Source organism: Cygnus olor, chromosome Z (genome assembly GCF_009769625.2).
Source record: "Cygnus olor isolate bCygOlo1 chromosome Z, bCygOlo1.pri.v2, whole genome shotgun sequence".
Lineage (NCBI taxonomy): Eukaryota > Metazoa > Chordata > Aves > Anseriformes > Anatidae > Cygnus > Cygnus olor.
Window position 1 is genome coordinate 71,459,669 of NC_049198.1, and position 15,170 is coordinate 71,474,838.

Here is a 15,170-nt window from a genome sequence, read left to right on the forward strand (position 1 = left end):
CCAGCATTGCAGCACATGTGGAAACAAGAAGGCTGTAATTTTCATTGATGTCAGCCAACCGATATGCATGAAAACTCCCCAGAAGCAGCTCTGCAGAAGGTCTTGGTGGCAAGGCATATGGAGGTGGTGGAGATTCTGAGCCACCAGAGCATCCTGCAGGGAAGAAGGCAGTCAAGGCAAGACCCCTGAGAGATCTCTCGAGGTCCCTCTGTGCCAGCAGGAGCAGTTCAGTGGTCTGTGGATTTCGGTGTGTGAGCCTTTGACCAGCTAATGTGCTCATGAACTGTGGGGTTCGGTGTGTAGCCTGCTAATGTGACAGTCAAATGACGTTACTCACTGCACGTCCATGGGAAAATGATTTTACCTCTCTGTGCACATTTCTAGTCTCTCACTGGTCTCTGCTCTGTTGGGTGATGGTGTTGTGCATGCATTTGCTGGTGGGTTAGTACAATGGGGCATAGGCTTCTGCTGGCACTGCTCTAATGACAGCAATGATCAATAGGGACTCCTCTTCTCCACTGCCAAAACGGAAAGAAAACCACCCTGAAACCACTCAGAACGTGCTTAATGGCACTTCCTTTGCCTCTCTTGGAGCGTCAAATTTCATTGGCTGCTGGAGACAGAGTGATAAAGGTCTGGGAAACACTTATATCTCATTTCCCACTTTCAAAACATCACAGACATGAGGTACAGGGTTTCCACATCAATGCTATGCAACAGTAACTATCACAATTCACTTTTTATAGGGAAGGCTGGGGATGCAAGTTAAGTGGAATTAGCAATTCTACAGGACGATTTAGGGGCTAAACCAGAGCTGAATCCATAGGTTTGTTCTCCCCCCCGACACACACTTTTTTTTTAAAATTATTTATTCATATTTTTTCATCACCAATGCTGTGATCTCCAATGTCATGTCCTGGATTCCTGACTACTGAGCAGATTTGGTTTCTGTCCGTCTTCCTTTTAACTGTGTTCCATGGGACAAAAATAAATTAAATACTGATTGATTGAATTTTAAAAACACAAACACTAATGATGCAATCAACGTTTAAAATAGCAAGTAGGTGCAATTTTCCCGTCATGAAGTGGGTGCTGTTTTTTGATTTGCCAGTTGTGAAACTGGTTATCTGCTCAGGAAAAAGCTTGATTTCTCCCTACAAGATGATGTAGAACTCTTCAGGCTAATGCACTTCAATAAACACCTGATTTGCCACAATGTAGATTTGTTTTGGATGTCTCACAGATGCAAAAGCCAGATGCGCTGAAGTTTCACAATTTCTTTTACTTCAATAGGAGAGGTATTTTGGCTATGTGAAGCATTACAAATCAATGTATTTTCTGAAAAAAAAATTGCAGGATTTTAAAATGTCTTATACTGAGCATCCAGATTCAGTGAATACTTTTGATAATTTTTGGTCTTAATCATTATGTGTCAGGAAAAAGAGATGGGGAGGTAGCAAGTCCTCATCAGAGAAACTGAAAAAAAAAAAAAGTTAAAGTTTGTGGCATTTAAAAAAAAATGTGTTGGATATAACCCATGAAATATGTAAAATTCTGTAGGCAAACCATGGGCTTCAGATGGTGTATATTTGGAAGAAAATGTCTGAACTGGGACACTAAGAAGAAATAATAAACAACCGCATAAGCCCCTTTCTGAAACAGAAGTTGAGGCTTCATGCTGAGTTTACTGAGCAAGGCTTTTTGGCATGTACTTCTGAGTCAGATGGGAAGCTAATGGATGCCATACACCACAGCACTGCACAGAGGCAGCTGTGCTCATCTTAACTGCTCCGTGCTGAACTCAGAGCAAGCTACCAGCTTGCTTCTATTACCTTTGATATCTGTTGAACATCCATCTCAATAAACACCTGATTAGCTGTAATGAGGACTTGTTTTGGATACCTTGCAAACCAAAAGCCAGATGTGCATCTCTGTGCAGACGTATATACTTCAGTAGATGATGTAGACATACTCTAAATGATCCTAGTTATCCTTTCAATGTCTTTTAGCCAAGGAAAATATTTCCAATATTTTGTAGATGGAATGCATTTATGGTAACCTTTGAAAGACAATAGAGCTTGAATTTCTGAATGCCATTTGCACAGTCATTTTTTCAGAAAATTATGTATTTCACATTATATAACCCCAATGTAGTCTCTTTTAAAAATCATTATTATTGTTTTTTAGGAAGCAAAAATAGTCTACAGAGGAGTTCAGATGTGAAATCACAGGCCAAAGTGATTTCAACAGTTTAAATCTCAGGAGGTAACATCTCCCACAACACAATAAAAGGTTGTCACTAGCTTTGCCACCTTTGCATTTTAGTAAGTACCTGATATCTGCAATTCTGGATCACACATGCACATGAAAACATGTAATGCTTTAACCTTTGCACAAGTAAACCAATTATTTATTGCTCATGGCTTAAGGGGTTTATTATGTTAAAAAATACTGTTATTAAAAATAAAAACTGTTTGAAGTGAAGTATATTAATAACACCAAGTCAAGAGTGAAAGCTATCTCTGACCAGTTTCTTAAATATGGTATTCACTGCCTTAAAACACAGAAATAGAAAGAAAAATCTGTAAGGCTGTGCTATATTCTGAGCACCTGCTGCCCTACCTCAAAGCAGGCTGAAAAGTGTCCTGCATATATAGGTCACCATGCAGCCACATAGAAATAGTCTTCCTGAAGCAGAGTTCTCTAGGGGCCTTTGACAATTCTTTATGCCTAATTCCTCTTCCAGATCCCAAGTACTTCTAAAGGATCTACTCCAAAGCTCCAGCACAAAGTTTCACATTTCTTTGTAAAGGCAACTCAACAACAAGCTAGGTTGGACAAAGAGAAAAAAGGTAAAATTTCTGCCATCACTGTTTTATGCTAGTTGACGGCAGGTCTTATTCCCTTTGATTTTAAGCAAAAGCATTAGGGAAATTTCATCTTGTTCAGCCTTCACAGTTTCACACCTCCCAGGATCAACAGAGAAACCACAAACAGGATTTCACTGAAACTGAAAATATGTCCATCCCTACCTCCCCCACTCCCTTTGCTGAGCATATAAAAGAATGGGAAGGTTATTCTAGCAAATACAATTCATCTGTACTGCTGACAAAAATACACGACAAGTGGCTAAGTGTGCAACTCTCACATTTTGAGTAACGTTGAAATCAATTTTCTTTATTTATCCTGAACCTTGTAATTGGTCACCTGGGAAAATCTGACCTAGACCTGTGATCTGGCTCATATCTGGTGCTTTATATACTGATAGTACTACACAGGAGTCAGAAAAAGCACAAATACTTGTGGGGATCAAATGGTTCAGTTCCTGCTCACCATTGAAACCAGCAGAAAAATTCCTATTAACCTGATAGGGAGCAGGAGAGGGTCTTACTGCAGGAGAGGAGTGTAGGGAATGGTGGTTCAAATCCGTCAGAGGAGGTAATACTAAGAACATGGATATGATAATGTTACCCAACATATTTGGACTCCAGTGAGTGACTACCCACGCACTTTATGCTGCTGAAAACACAAAGTAAACCACCCAAGCTTCAGACTTCTTTCACTGTGGCTGGATTAAATTGTTCTCCTGGGTCTCCAGGCATGCATATCTCAGCTGCCAAGTCTCAGAGAAGCATTGTGTTTGGCATCGCAAGCAAACTGACTGGTTGCAGAAGAACCCTTGATATGTAAGCTACTTATGACCGGGTGACTGAACAGCGTCTGAGAGCAAGCAAAAACACTGGTGATCCATCCTAGGAGGAACATGGAGAGCTTCTTCTACCCTTAAACAGTATCACCTAAGTCTGAGTATTTTCTTAACTAGGCCAGACAGCTCTGACTTCTGTCTTTCCTCAGATCTTCTCTTCATAGAATTACAGAATCATAGAATGGCTTGGCTTGGAAGGGACATTAAAGGTCATTGGGTTCCAAGTCCATGCCATGGGCAGGCTTTTCCTAGGCTTCTGATAATTCCTGGCACTCTGGGACTCTTTTCTATTCAGCACATATCTTTCTTGAAGACTAACATCCAGAACTGGTCTGACCAGAGCACAGCTCCATGTGCCTAACAGACAGCGATCTTATTTATATCCACCACCAGCCTGTTTGCCTTTTCCACGTTGTGGAGACTGCTGAGTAGTGTTCACCAGATGATCCATTATACTCCTCTCATCCTTTCTCCAGAACTGCTACTCAACAACTGGTTAGTACCAGCTGTTCAGAGTCCTCATTTATTTTAAAGGCTGGACACTGTTTTGTACAAGCTTCCACTGCGACAACCAGTTGCAAGTATGTATTTTCTTGCTTTCATTTCCAGCCACATTCACACCTGTTAGTTTCACGCAGACAGAGATGTGACCGACACAACAAAGCTGCTGAGAAGCCATTTCTACTTTCCTGCTTACATCTGCCCAGCTCAGGCTGCCACCTGCAGCCAGGACGGGCACAAGCTGTGCTCGTGTAGCTTCTTGCTTGACGACTTCATCTGTGTCACAGCAACTCGGGGCCACAAATAGCTCGATGTCATTTCTGTCCTGTACCACACGGATGGCACCGAGTTAAAACATTTTCCCATCCATGCAGATAGCATCAGTAAGCAGAGCCACCTATCCTTTTGGGTCTTACAGCCTTACAGCCAGCCACATCTGTTGCACGGTCAGTGTTATCCACATCAGCACAAACAAAATTATTTCACCAAGTGGTCAAGGGACACGTGTTTACAAAGGAACAGAGACTGGAGATTATTGTTGTTCTCTTATGTCTCTAAGAGGCTGTAGTTTGCCACACAACACCGCAGGCCAACGCCAAGCAGAAACTGGAGCTGTCAGTACTCTGACCACCAAAATACCAGTCTTGTCTGCTTACACTTGCTTTTCAGGACTGCTTTCGAGGGCTGCGTGTCTTCAGGCAAGGAAGGATGGTGCAGCACTCTCCCTAGAGAAAGTCACCAGATGCAGAGGGGAATTCATCCAAATGCCCTGAGAATTCTGGCAGAGTTTTAGCAGGAAACTCCTACCAGCCCTTCCAGTTCAGCAGCGCTGCCCATCCCCTCCTTCTCAGCAGTGGAATAATCTTTAAAAGAAACCTAGTCTCCTTTATTATATATTTTTTTACTCTATTAAATGACTGAAAAAAAATCATCATTAATGTAAGAGTTATCTAGATTGAAAACTATTGATTCTGGATCTCCTCTGTGGGACATTCAGCACTGTGAATTTCTGAGTATCTCACAGAGGAGGAGGTCTGCACTGTTCAGTGTTGCATCAGTCTCATCAAACCAACATCATAAGCAATGTCACACGTGATAAGAATGAAAACAGTTGCAAAACTCTTAAATTTCAGTATTTTTCTTGTTCTGGAGATAGGAAACTGACAACAAAAAGCATAAAAACTGTGAATAGTTCTCTGTTTCACAGATGAGTTTCAGACATCTTATATGCATTTCAGTCTAAATTTTCTGCTTTTTGAAACTTCAGCAACATAAAGTGTGAATTTGACACAAGGAACTGATATCTGTCAGTGTTTTACTAATAGAAGAACACAATCCTTAGATGTTCAGACTGTTTTTCATTTCATTTTTTAAAAACTAGAGGGTTTTTTTTTTTTTTTTGGCCTGGCTGGTTAGAAGTTACTTCCTTACCCAAAACAATTTGCTGAGTTCACCAGGATGCTGGGGTGAGCTTATGTACACTCCTCATTCAACATTTATCCCTACCACAAGGGGCAGTTGTAAAGATGGCATCTTAACATGCCAGAAAATGAATCAGCCTTCTGCTGGAGCCTATTTGTCTTAAGTGCAGCAAGTCCTTACATATGCTTATGCTTAAGAACAAATACATGATTAACACCTGAGCTTTAATTTTTATGTCAATGTAGGTAGGAATTCAATGTAGATAAGGGTTGAACTCTGCTATGCTGCAGCTATTGCAAATTTAGTGACACCTTGGATGCCAAATGCTTGTGTTGTCCTCCAAACCGGGAAACCACTGGATGAGTAGGGACTATATAAGGATACCAGTGGGAGTTCTCCCAAGGACCTGACACCCGGTGTAGTGCAGACCCCCTACCATGAGAGCCTGACAAACGCCCACCTGTGCTGCCGTCTGGCTGGGAAGTGGGGTGTGGCACTGCCCTGGGCCAGCTCTGCTCTACTGCTAACTTCTATGTGTAATTTGCAGCCTCTTAGCAGGTCTCCCAGTGCTCCTTATAACTCTATGGGGGAAAAGAGTATGACTGAGCACAGCCCCTGACAGCAATGGCACCCCCAGGAGGCTGGAAAGTACCTTTTACTTAGCCCTCATCTTGTAGGGAGGCGCTTTTTCAGACATGGGCACTCCTGGCTGCAAACCCACCTTTACTGTCCCAAATCTTCAGCTGATTGTTGTTTGTGGATCCTGACCACCGAAGATGGTGCTCCCCTGAGCATCTCACACTGGAGCCATCAGCATGCTGCCTGTGTCAACGACCAGAGCTTTGTGCCATCTGGGAAGGGTAGCAGCCCACAGATGAGAGCAGGTCCCTCTCCTTCCAAAAAGAGATCCCTAATCCGCATTGATTGATTGCCCTTTTTTTTTTTTTTTTTTTTTTTTTCACAGAAAACATTTGTTTTTCCTGGCAAAGAGGAAGAAAGCTGTATACGCCTCCAGCGCCTAACCTTGCAGCAAGTCTGCTAAGTAACAAAAAGCATCTGTGTGTCGAGAGCTGCATGGGTCTGGTGTGCCATTGCCAGAAGTCCATAACCATGTCACTACCACTGGACTTGTCGGGTAATATTAACCCTTGTGCATTCATGGCTCTGTTGGTTTTGCTGGTGGAACAGGCAAACAAATCCTTTGCCCATGTTTCCTTTTCCCCAGTGGTAAACAAATGCACGGGTGTCTTTGTGAAGTTCCTTGGGACCAGCTCAGAAAGAGGCTCAGAAGCTACATGTTACTCCTGTGAGTGCTCAGAAGTTACTAAACATGCTAGGGCTGAAGCTTTCCTGAGTAAATGCTGCAGAGCAGCATCTGTCTGGATTTTGCAAGGATTCAGTCAACGTAAGATTACATTTTATTCTGCACATAAATAAAACGGACTTCTGTGAAGCTGGTAAGGAGTTAGATACAAGGGGTGAATCCCGGAAGAGCAAGAGTGCTTGAGGAGAAACTGAGAACCACTGTGCACCCTATCACAGACCCATCCCTCTGTCATTACATCACCTCAGAACAGCATGAAAATGACAGTCTCTCATTTGTAAGCATCTACTCCGCTGTCACTATGGCGTGCAGCATCTCTCCATAAAGTTGTATTCCAGGATAGGACTGGTCAATAGTTCCAAAAATGTAAATATTTCACAGCTATTGTACTTTAACAAGTTTATGCTCCCCCCTCAAAAAAAAAAAAAATCATGAAAAGTTCTCAACCATTTTTGATTTCTTCTGCAAAATATTGTTTGAATGGCACAAAATGAAAACCAGCATCTCAGCTCCGTGTATGTGCTCAAGAGATGTTGGTGATGTGTTAAGGGCTAGGAATGTGCTGTGGAAACAATTCTAAATTTAAACAGTTGAGTTTGGGTAAGTCTGGAGACAGTCTAGAAATTTCTCAAGAGCAAGCTGGTTTCTGGTTTCTGTTTGTTCCCAGTTTTCACTGATACCTTGACAGCAATATTTTTTTTTCATCCTATTTCCTCTTCTCTTGCTGTCGTGTAAACATTCCTAAAGCAACAATATAGATAAAACCCGAGACATTATTTTTACTTTTCAGACATAGAAACTTCAGCTTTTGGCTTTGAATAGGCAAAGGCCATAGCATTTCTAACACTGTATGTGATTTCCTAGTGTTTTGTGTGCTCCAGAAGTCAAGACAAGGTGCAACTGTGCTTGCATGGGTTTCTCTGTGAAGATCTCCCATGAAGCTGACTCATGATGCTGCTGCAGTCCAGGGTAGGGCTGCAGGTTTGTGTGCAGGGAAGCCTTGCTTCAACCTTTACAGCAAATGCAAACTTAACGCTCCCTCTCCCACAGCTGAACTCCACTGAGATTCGCAGGAACATCACAGGTTCATACTGTGCTCACAACATAGATCTCCTTTAGATTAAGTTTGTGATAATATCTACTTTATGCTTACTATACCAGTTCCTGGAAATATTTGCAACAGGATACAGCTTCCAGACATTTTCCTAACACCACCAGGTCTCTATACTCAAGAATCTGTCAAGGTCTCTCCAGTCCTCATGATTTTTCAACTCAGAATTTAAAATTCATGTGTATTCCTCAACGGAGAACAAGTACAGATAGAGGAACATTTTCTATTTCAGATACTCGGGTGTTGGACTGCTGAAGAACAAGATGGCAGAGGAACAGTTATGATTAATCAGTGCAGAAAATACCATTGTGAATAGCACAACAAGGGAATAATAATAATGGGGAAAAATGGATTAAACTTCATAGCAGCAATATTCGAATAAGATTCATTATACTTTGTTAAAAGGGCTTTCTTTAGCACCAAAACTCTGGAAAGCACATAGAGGAATGTGTTGATGTGGGTACATAGGATGGCTGCCCTGAGTCAGGTCACCTGGTCATTCTCTCAGACAGTGCCTAAAACAGAAAACTTCAGGACCACAACAAATCAGTGTAAAACAAATCCACTAGTCTGTCAAACTCCAATAATTTGCAACTCAGAAATTACTCCTGTCTAATGAGCAATTTCTTCACAGATTTCAATTTCATGAGTATGCCTGGGTTCTCCTCAAGCCCTGGTGCACTCTGAGCATCCACCACCTCCTGGAGAGAGGGGCTCTACACCTTAACTCCTTTTGGGAAGAAGATCTCTCTGGGTTTGTTTTTTCCACAACTGGTACTCTCCTTAGACACCAGCTAATTCTTGTGCCAAAAAGTGTGAGTAGTGTGTTCTCTTCCTTTCCCTCTGTAATACTGATGATCTTATAGACATCTGCACATCCTTCTCACTTGTGTTTTCCAAGCAGACAAGTCCTAACCTAGTTAACTTTTTCATGTTTTTCTATAGACTTCAGGTCTGAAAACAACTGAATTCAAGCAGACTTGATCGTGTGCCTAATTTAAGGCCAAAAACTTCACTTCCTAGATGGAGATGCGGGAAAGCAGCTTATTAAGCGATCTTAGCAATAATAAACTGCTGATTAAATGATTTTGTCATGTTTTTCCATTCAATCACCAACACCAGGAATTGTAATTTTCATGAATGATAGTCTCTGGCGTGACTTATAAAATTTTTGGAGAAGTGTTGCAGTGAAATGATCTTAGGCACAAGATCTACGAGTCATGAGGTTTAGTTTTGTGGGTCAATCGACAGTATGTGAATGGGGAAAAAAGTGATATTTTTTATTCTGCCAAAAAATTTGCTCAAATTCGTTGATGTCATATAATGCTCACTGCAGTTGCTAAGTGTGCAACCCAGAAATGTGGAATGCCTCATTTATTTGTGATTGTGATACCAGAACTATACTGATACTATCTTTCCAAAATATCATTGGCATTATTACTGCCAAAGAGCCGTTGAAAAAGTGGTGCAGATTTATATGTAAACATACACACACCTGCCTCCATTTTGGAAGGACCTGCCCTCGGTGTTAGTTTAATTGGTGTGAAGCTAACCTCCTCTGCAGAACTAAGACCCCTTCTCATTCCCGTTGAATTGTCTCTCACAGAAACTTCCAGTCCCTCTGGGAAGGTGGCACCATGGTGCTGGCCCTGTGCTCCCTGCACTGGGATGCACAATCCTGCATTGGCCTGTCTGAGCACCAGCTCCGTGCAGGTGTGAAGGACTTCATTGAAAGGAGGACTCCATTTTCCAAATAATCCCACTTGCTCTGCAGGACTGCTGTGTCTTCATCATTTACTCCTCTTCCACTCTGTGCATTATCAGCACATAACCAATTTTGACTTTGCATTTACATCGGAGCACTGGTAGACAACACCTTCAGGCCGTGAAAACTGGGTTCCTATAAAGCCCGCTCCTGCCTTTGCCCCCAAGGAACAGGGCTCCTCATCAGCAGTCACCCTCATTAGCAACAACTTTTCAAGACCTGTCAGTTAGCCAGTCCTTAATCCATCTAAGGTATGCCCCACTGATCCCAGAGAGTGCTATTTTTAAACAACACAGTACTGCAGTACGGATGGCATTTAAGTAATGCTAGATCCAGCTCAGAACTGGATCTTACAAACATGCAATTGCATGGAGAAAGCAAGAATGGTCTTCTCTGACAAGAGTTGTCTTTGACATGGCTACCTGAATGTCAGTGATCGCTTTTCTTTAATATTTCACTGTTTCTCACTGGTAAGTGGTGAACACCGTTACTGGTGGTTTTGATTGCTAAGAAACCCATACATTTCAGTAGTTTTCCCCTTGCTTTTGTAGTCTGGGCACATCCTTAGCCTGAACACCTCCTCCAGCTCCTGTGCTGGTTGTTGCTGTGCTGGAAGTTTTCTACTTAGTGCCGTGTCCCAGTGATTTCCTTTAATTTACCTGATACACGGTGAGGCGTCCTGCATCGTACGTACATTCGTACCTCAGACACACTGATCCATACTCAGTGCCTTCACTTGCCAGCTTTATGAGTGCTATCCAAGCTATGGAAGACATTTACATTTTGTCAGTGCCTGCCTATATTTAGATCACTGTCTGGTGGTGATATCTGCAGTCACAGTGAATGGGGCCACCTAACAAACTGTTGAGCCATGCAGTTTATTTGGCTGAAATGTGGTTAAATTCACACAGCTCACCTGTCCCCTGGCCACTGAGCTGCTCCCTCGGGGACCACTTGCATTCCAAAGTTCTGAGCAGCTTACAGCAGGCATATTTTCAAAGCCACAAAAATGTTTCCTTTTTCACCCCAAATTTCACCCACACGTGCAATGACATTAGCAACATGCATATATAAAGCTTTCTTCTTTTCCTCACTTTTTCTTTTACAGAACCACACTTTCTGCTTTTTGTTTAGCAGTCTCTTGTCCTGATAACCCATAGCACCCAAGTTCTCCACAGTCTTGCATGCATCCCTACCAGGCAAGGGCAAAATCCATTATTCACAGTCTACAGGTGGAAAATATGCCACAGAGAGGTTAAGTGCTCACTGCTGGCAAAACAGGTGACTGACTCATGTTCACCAAGGTTTAGATTAATGACAGGTAGACCCCTTTTTTCCTCTTCCCATGACACTTGTTTCCATGCCAGGCAGGTGTACAACTAAAACCATGATCCGCATGAATCATTAATGAAGAACGAAATCAAACTTGTAAAAAGCCTTCTGATGCAAGTATTCGTATTTGGATGTTGTTTTCCTTAAGTATTCAGTGGTGTGCACTTACAATTTACCCTGCTTTTCCTCCCGACAAACTCATTTGCCATGGTAATTATGAAAGCAAACACAAACATACAGACAACAGTGTACAGAAGTTCCAGCCACCAGGGATGGGAGTTTTCTTTCTGTATGCCTAGCAGCCATCACAGAGCACTTTTATAAGCTTTTGCCCACCAGAGTGAGATACTGCAGCTTGTTTAGTACATTTTTTCCATTGATAACCTTAAAGGGAACACCAATCTGAACTGAAATGCCATCTTTCTCTTTTTCTAAAGAAAATCTGTGCAGCTTTTGATGATTGACCTTATTTTTGCCAACTAATGGCAGAAGAAAAATATCTAAATTGTGTCATGTGACATCCTGGTGGACCAAAGCTTACATTAGAAATAAACTCCTCTGTGCTCTGATAAACATCTGCAACTGTCCAGGCACAGGCGAAAAAGTCACCTCAGAAGCTTGTATGGACAACCTGCTGCTCTGCAGAGTGTGCAAGCCAAACAGCCACAACATTGACCCACACTCAGATTAAAACAAGGATGAACACTTCTGATGCTGAAGTTGGATTCTTTCAATCTAATTCATCAAATACATTACTGTACCATGTTTTACTTGTAGCTAGCCTAGCAGGCAATACAGACATAGAAACCATAAAGGAAATATATAGAGAAAATGCAGATCCAGGTTCTCAAGGCCTCCTTTCACAGCAGCATAAGCCTACTCTAGGACCCTACAATACAACAGATAATAATTTTATATTCATAATGGCCTCATTGGTGCTAAATGCAAAGCACCAGGAAGCAGACCATCTGACTTATTCTGCTGAAAGGCTGAAGGACATCTTGTGGAATAGAAATGGGTGTTGCTTGGCTTTCTGCTACATAGCAGGCAGAAGAAGCAGCAGTAATGTAAGCCTTTATATTATATTATATTATATTATATTATATTATATTATATTATATTTTAATTTGACATAAGTTTTCCAGAGCTATGCATAGCACCAATATCTTAGGCAGTTCTGCAGCATGGTTCTCCCATATTTATTGCAGCAGGAGTCCCAAAACAGAGGCAGTGGTGAAGGTTAGCTTCAGGTGAACAGCCCTAGTGTTTCTACTTGGGGACCTGGCAATGCCTACACCAACATAAAACTTTGAAACAGCTTAAAAAATGCATCTACTTTCTGCTGCTTGACAATTAAATGCTTATAATATTCTCCCTCCCCTCCCAACTGCCACCATATCACATGATACCATCTGATGTTTTTTCAGGGAAAATATTTTAGAGAGAAAAAAAAAAAGAAAACACAACAGTTCGTTTTACATCTGGTTATTCTAGACCTTCACGAGCCGTCTGGCAGAAGAGTGGACATAAGGAAAACGGTGTGGAGCAGCACCAGTGGCAGCGGCAGCAGCAGCCATGCCTCTAACTACAAAGGACGCCCATGATCTCCACGGGCTGCAGCAGCAGCTCAGAGCATCTGTTGATATTTGGAGTGGGGGGCTCAGGGCTGTGCCCTCAGCTGCGGACCTCCTGTGGTCCCTCTGGGGACTGGGTGCTGTGGCAAGGGGGTGTCAAGGGAATCGCATGGGGCTGGCAGAGCCACGCCGGGCTGCTCATGCGGCGCGCTGGTAGATGAGCTGGCAGTTTCTGTGTGCCAAGGGGGATGTGGTTTTACCAACACCCGGGCCTGATCCCCACCCCTCCCCGGGCATCCCTGTCCACGGTCTGCGGTGGCGGAGACGGTGCCTCTCTAGGAATTGCAGCATGAAATGTGAAAATAAAAGTTTTGATTAAAATGGGGCAAAATGCTGCCTAGACCTCACCCCCGGCAGGATGCAAGTTGGCAGAGAATTTGCCTGGAAGCGTGTGCTGAGCTGACAGCTTAACTAGTGCATCAGTTAATTACATGATTCTGACAATGTGCTGTTTGTATTCGATTGTGTTAAAAACTAGTAATATCAGCATCGCTGCCTGCAGTAAAAGCCGCCCTGCAGCAGATCCTTTTTGTTTAACTTCTCAATCAGCTCAGCTAACGCTCCCACCGCGTGAAAATATCCTTCTCGGCAGAGCACTGATTTTCTCCCGCAACCTCCCCTCCTCCCCACTTATTCCCTCTTTTCTTCTCCACCATCAATCTTACAAGTGTGCCACTGTGCATTCGCATTTCTCTTTCTGCACGTGTCAGCTCTGCGCACTTCACCAGAGCCCCTTTCCCCAGCCAAATCCTGCAAAGCAGGCTTTAACCACTCGCCTCCCGAAAGGGGAGCTCCACGCACAACTTGGCGCCTGAAGGCTCCCCAGCCACACTGCGGGAACGCTCCCCCAGTCGCGGACAAAAGAGCAAGTAAAACGAAGCTGACTTACTGCTATGGCTTGGAGCCTTTCCTTGTGCAACTCTGCTTCCGCCATCCTGGAGAAAAGGACACAGGAGGAGAGAGAGGGGAGGCAGGAGGAAAAAAAAACAAAACCAAAACCAAATCCAAAAACAAAAACCCACACTGACAAAACAAAACCAAAAAAAAAAAAACACCAACAAAACCAAAGCAGAGCGCGCACTGCAGTCACCCAGGGGAACTGGAGTAATTGCGAAGAAAGCTGAGCTCCCGTGTAGTAGCCAGCCACTTTTGGAGGCACTGCAGGCTGGCTCACGGCAGGATCATTTCAGTCGCTGGACCAGCGCCTGCCTTGCTGCCTGCCTCCCAGCTGTATTGCTAACTGCATTTCATTGCAGCTTCTGTGTGCTGTTGCTGTCACACAAGCCATGTATGCACTCTCCCAGCAGCTGAGCACAGGGATGGCTCGCATGGCTATAATTTTTTGCCTTGACGTCTCAGCTCATTTGCTCCTCCTATGGAGCACTGGGTCACGACAGGAGCTCAACATCCACGGCGTGCACAGTAATCCAAACCTGTGTGACTGCAGCAGGGGAGCAGGCGGCATCCCTGCCGTCCAGCAGGGCTGGATGCAGAGGGGAGCACGGAGGAGAAGCTGCTAGCGAGTGCTGCAGTCACACAGCATGCTGTAAATGCTGCTGCAGGGCAGCCTGCAAGAGCAGTCGTGAAGAGCAGATGCAGGGGGGGAAGGTGTCTGTGCATTGGACACCAAAGCTCTGCTTTGGCATCCAGCACTACGAGGTGACAGAGCTGCACGAGGGAGATGCTTGGCTGGGGACCTAGGGTGTGCAGTAGTAAGGAAGGGAGCAGGAGGGGAAGGAAAGGGAGACTGGAACCAGCACCATGAGGGCACCCTTTGGATTTAGCTATGGCACCAGTTCTGCATGTTTCAGCTGGCAGCCTCTGTGATTTTTGCATGGTCTCCCACCCTCCTTATTTTCTCATAGATCCTGAAGATGCCGCCTCTCTCCCAGCCCCACGCCGCTGGGTGCTGCAGCGCAGGTGAGCACAGCAGAGGTGCCCTGGCAGAGGGGCTGGTGGGGGCTGTCTCTCAGAAGTGATCTCTGCAGCAGATAAGCAGATAATCACAATTTCACAACCACTTGCTGATGAGATGGGGAAGCTCCTTTGTCCTGGAGGAAGCAGTCCAGAGGTCACCCCATTTCCCATACTCCTGCCCTTTTGTGTGCCATCCAGCCTTGCATTTTACCCCTCTGCTGGCATCATTCCTCCCTCCCAGATACTCTCCAGCTCCGTCCCACTCCAGGATGTGCCACCGGCTGCAGACTCCTTTTCAAGGCAGCTGCTTCCACAAGTATTTCCACCTCCTGGTCCCATTTCCCTCACTGGTGCCAGCCTCCTTGCCTCGTGACGGCGTATCAAAGTGACTTCTTGCCTAGCTCTGCCTTTGTGAAAGAGGTCCTTTGTTGCACAGAACATTCACGGAACATTATATA

At 43.9% G+C, this 15,170-nt stretch overlaps 1 protein-coding gene across 7 annotated transcripts in view; it reads right to left on the reverse strand.

Moving 5' to 3' along the window:
- Positions 1 to 14,328, reverse strand: part of PALM2AKAP2 (PALM2 and AKAP2 fusion) — a 253,654-nt gene extending 239,326 nt beyond the window's left edge. For 2 of the 7 annotated variants that reach the window (XM_040540357.1, XM_040540359.1), the window contains exon 1: positions 13,685 to 14,126. In XM_040540357.1, the coding sequence (XP_040396291.1) occupies positions 13,685 to 13,729 (45 nt within the window). In that variant the 5' untranslated portion in view covers positions 13,730 to 14,126. Of the gene's footprint in view, positions 1 to 13,684 lie in introns of all 7 variants that reach the window. The other 5 variants (XM_040540362.1, XM_040540360.1, XM_040540358.1 and 2 more) reach the window with 5 other exon arrangements.
- Between the last annotated feature and the right edge of the window lie 842 nt (positions 14,329 to 15,170).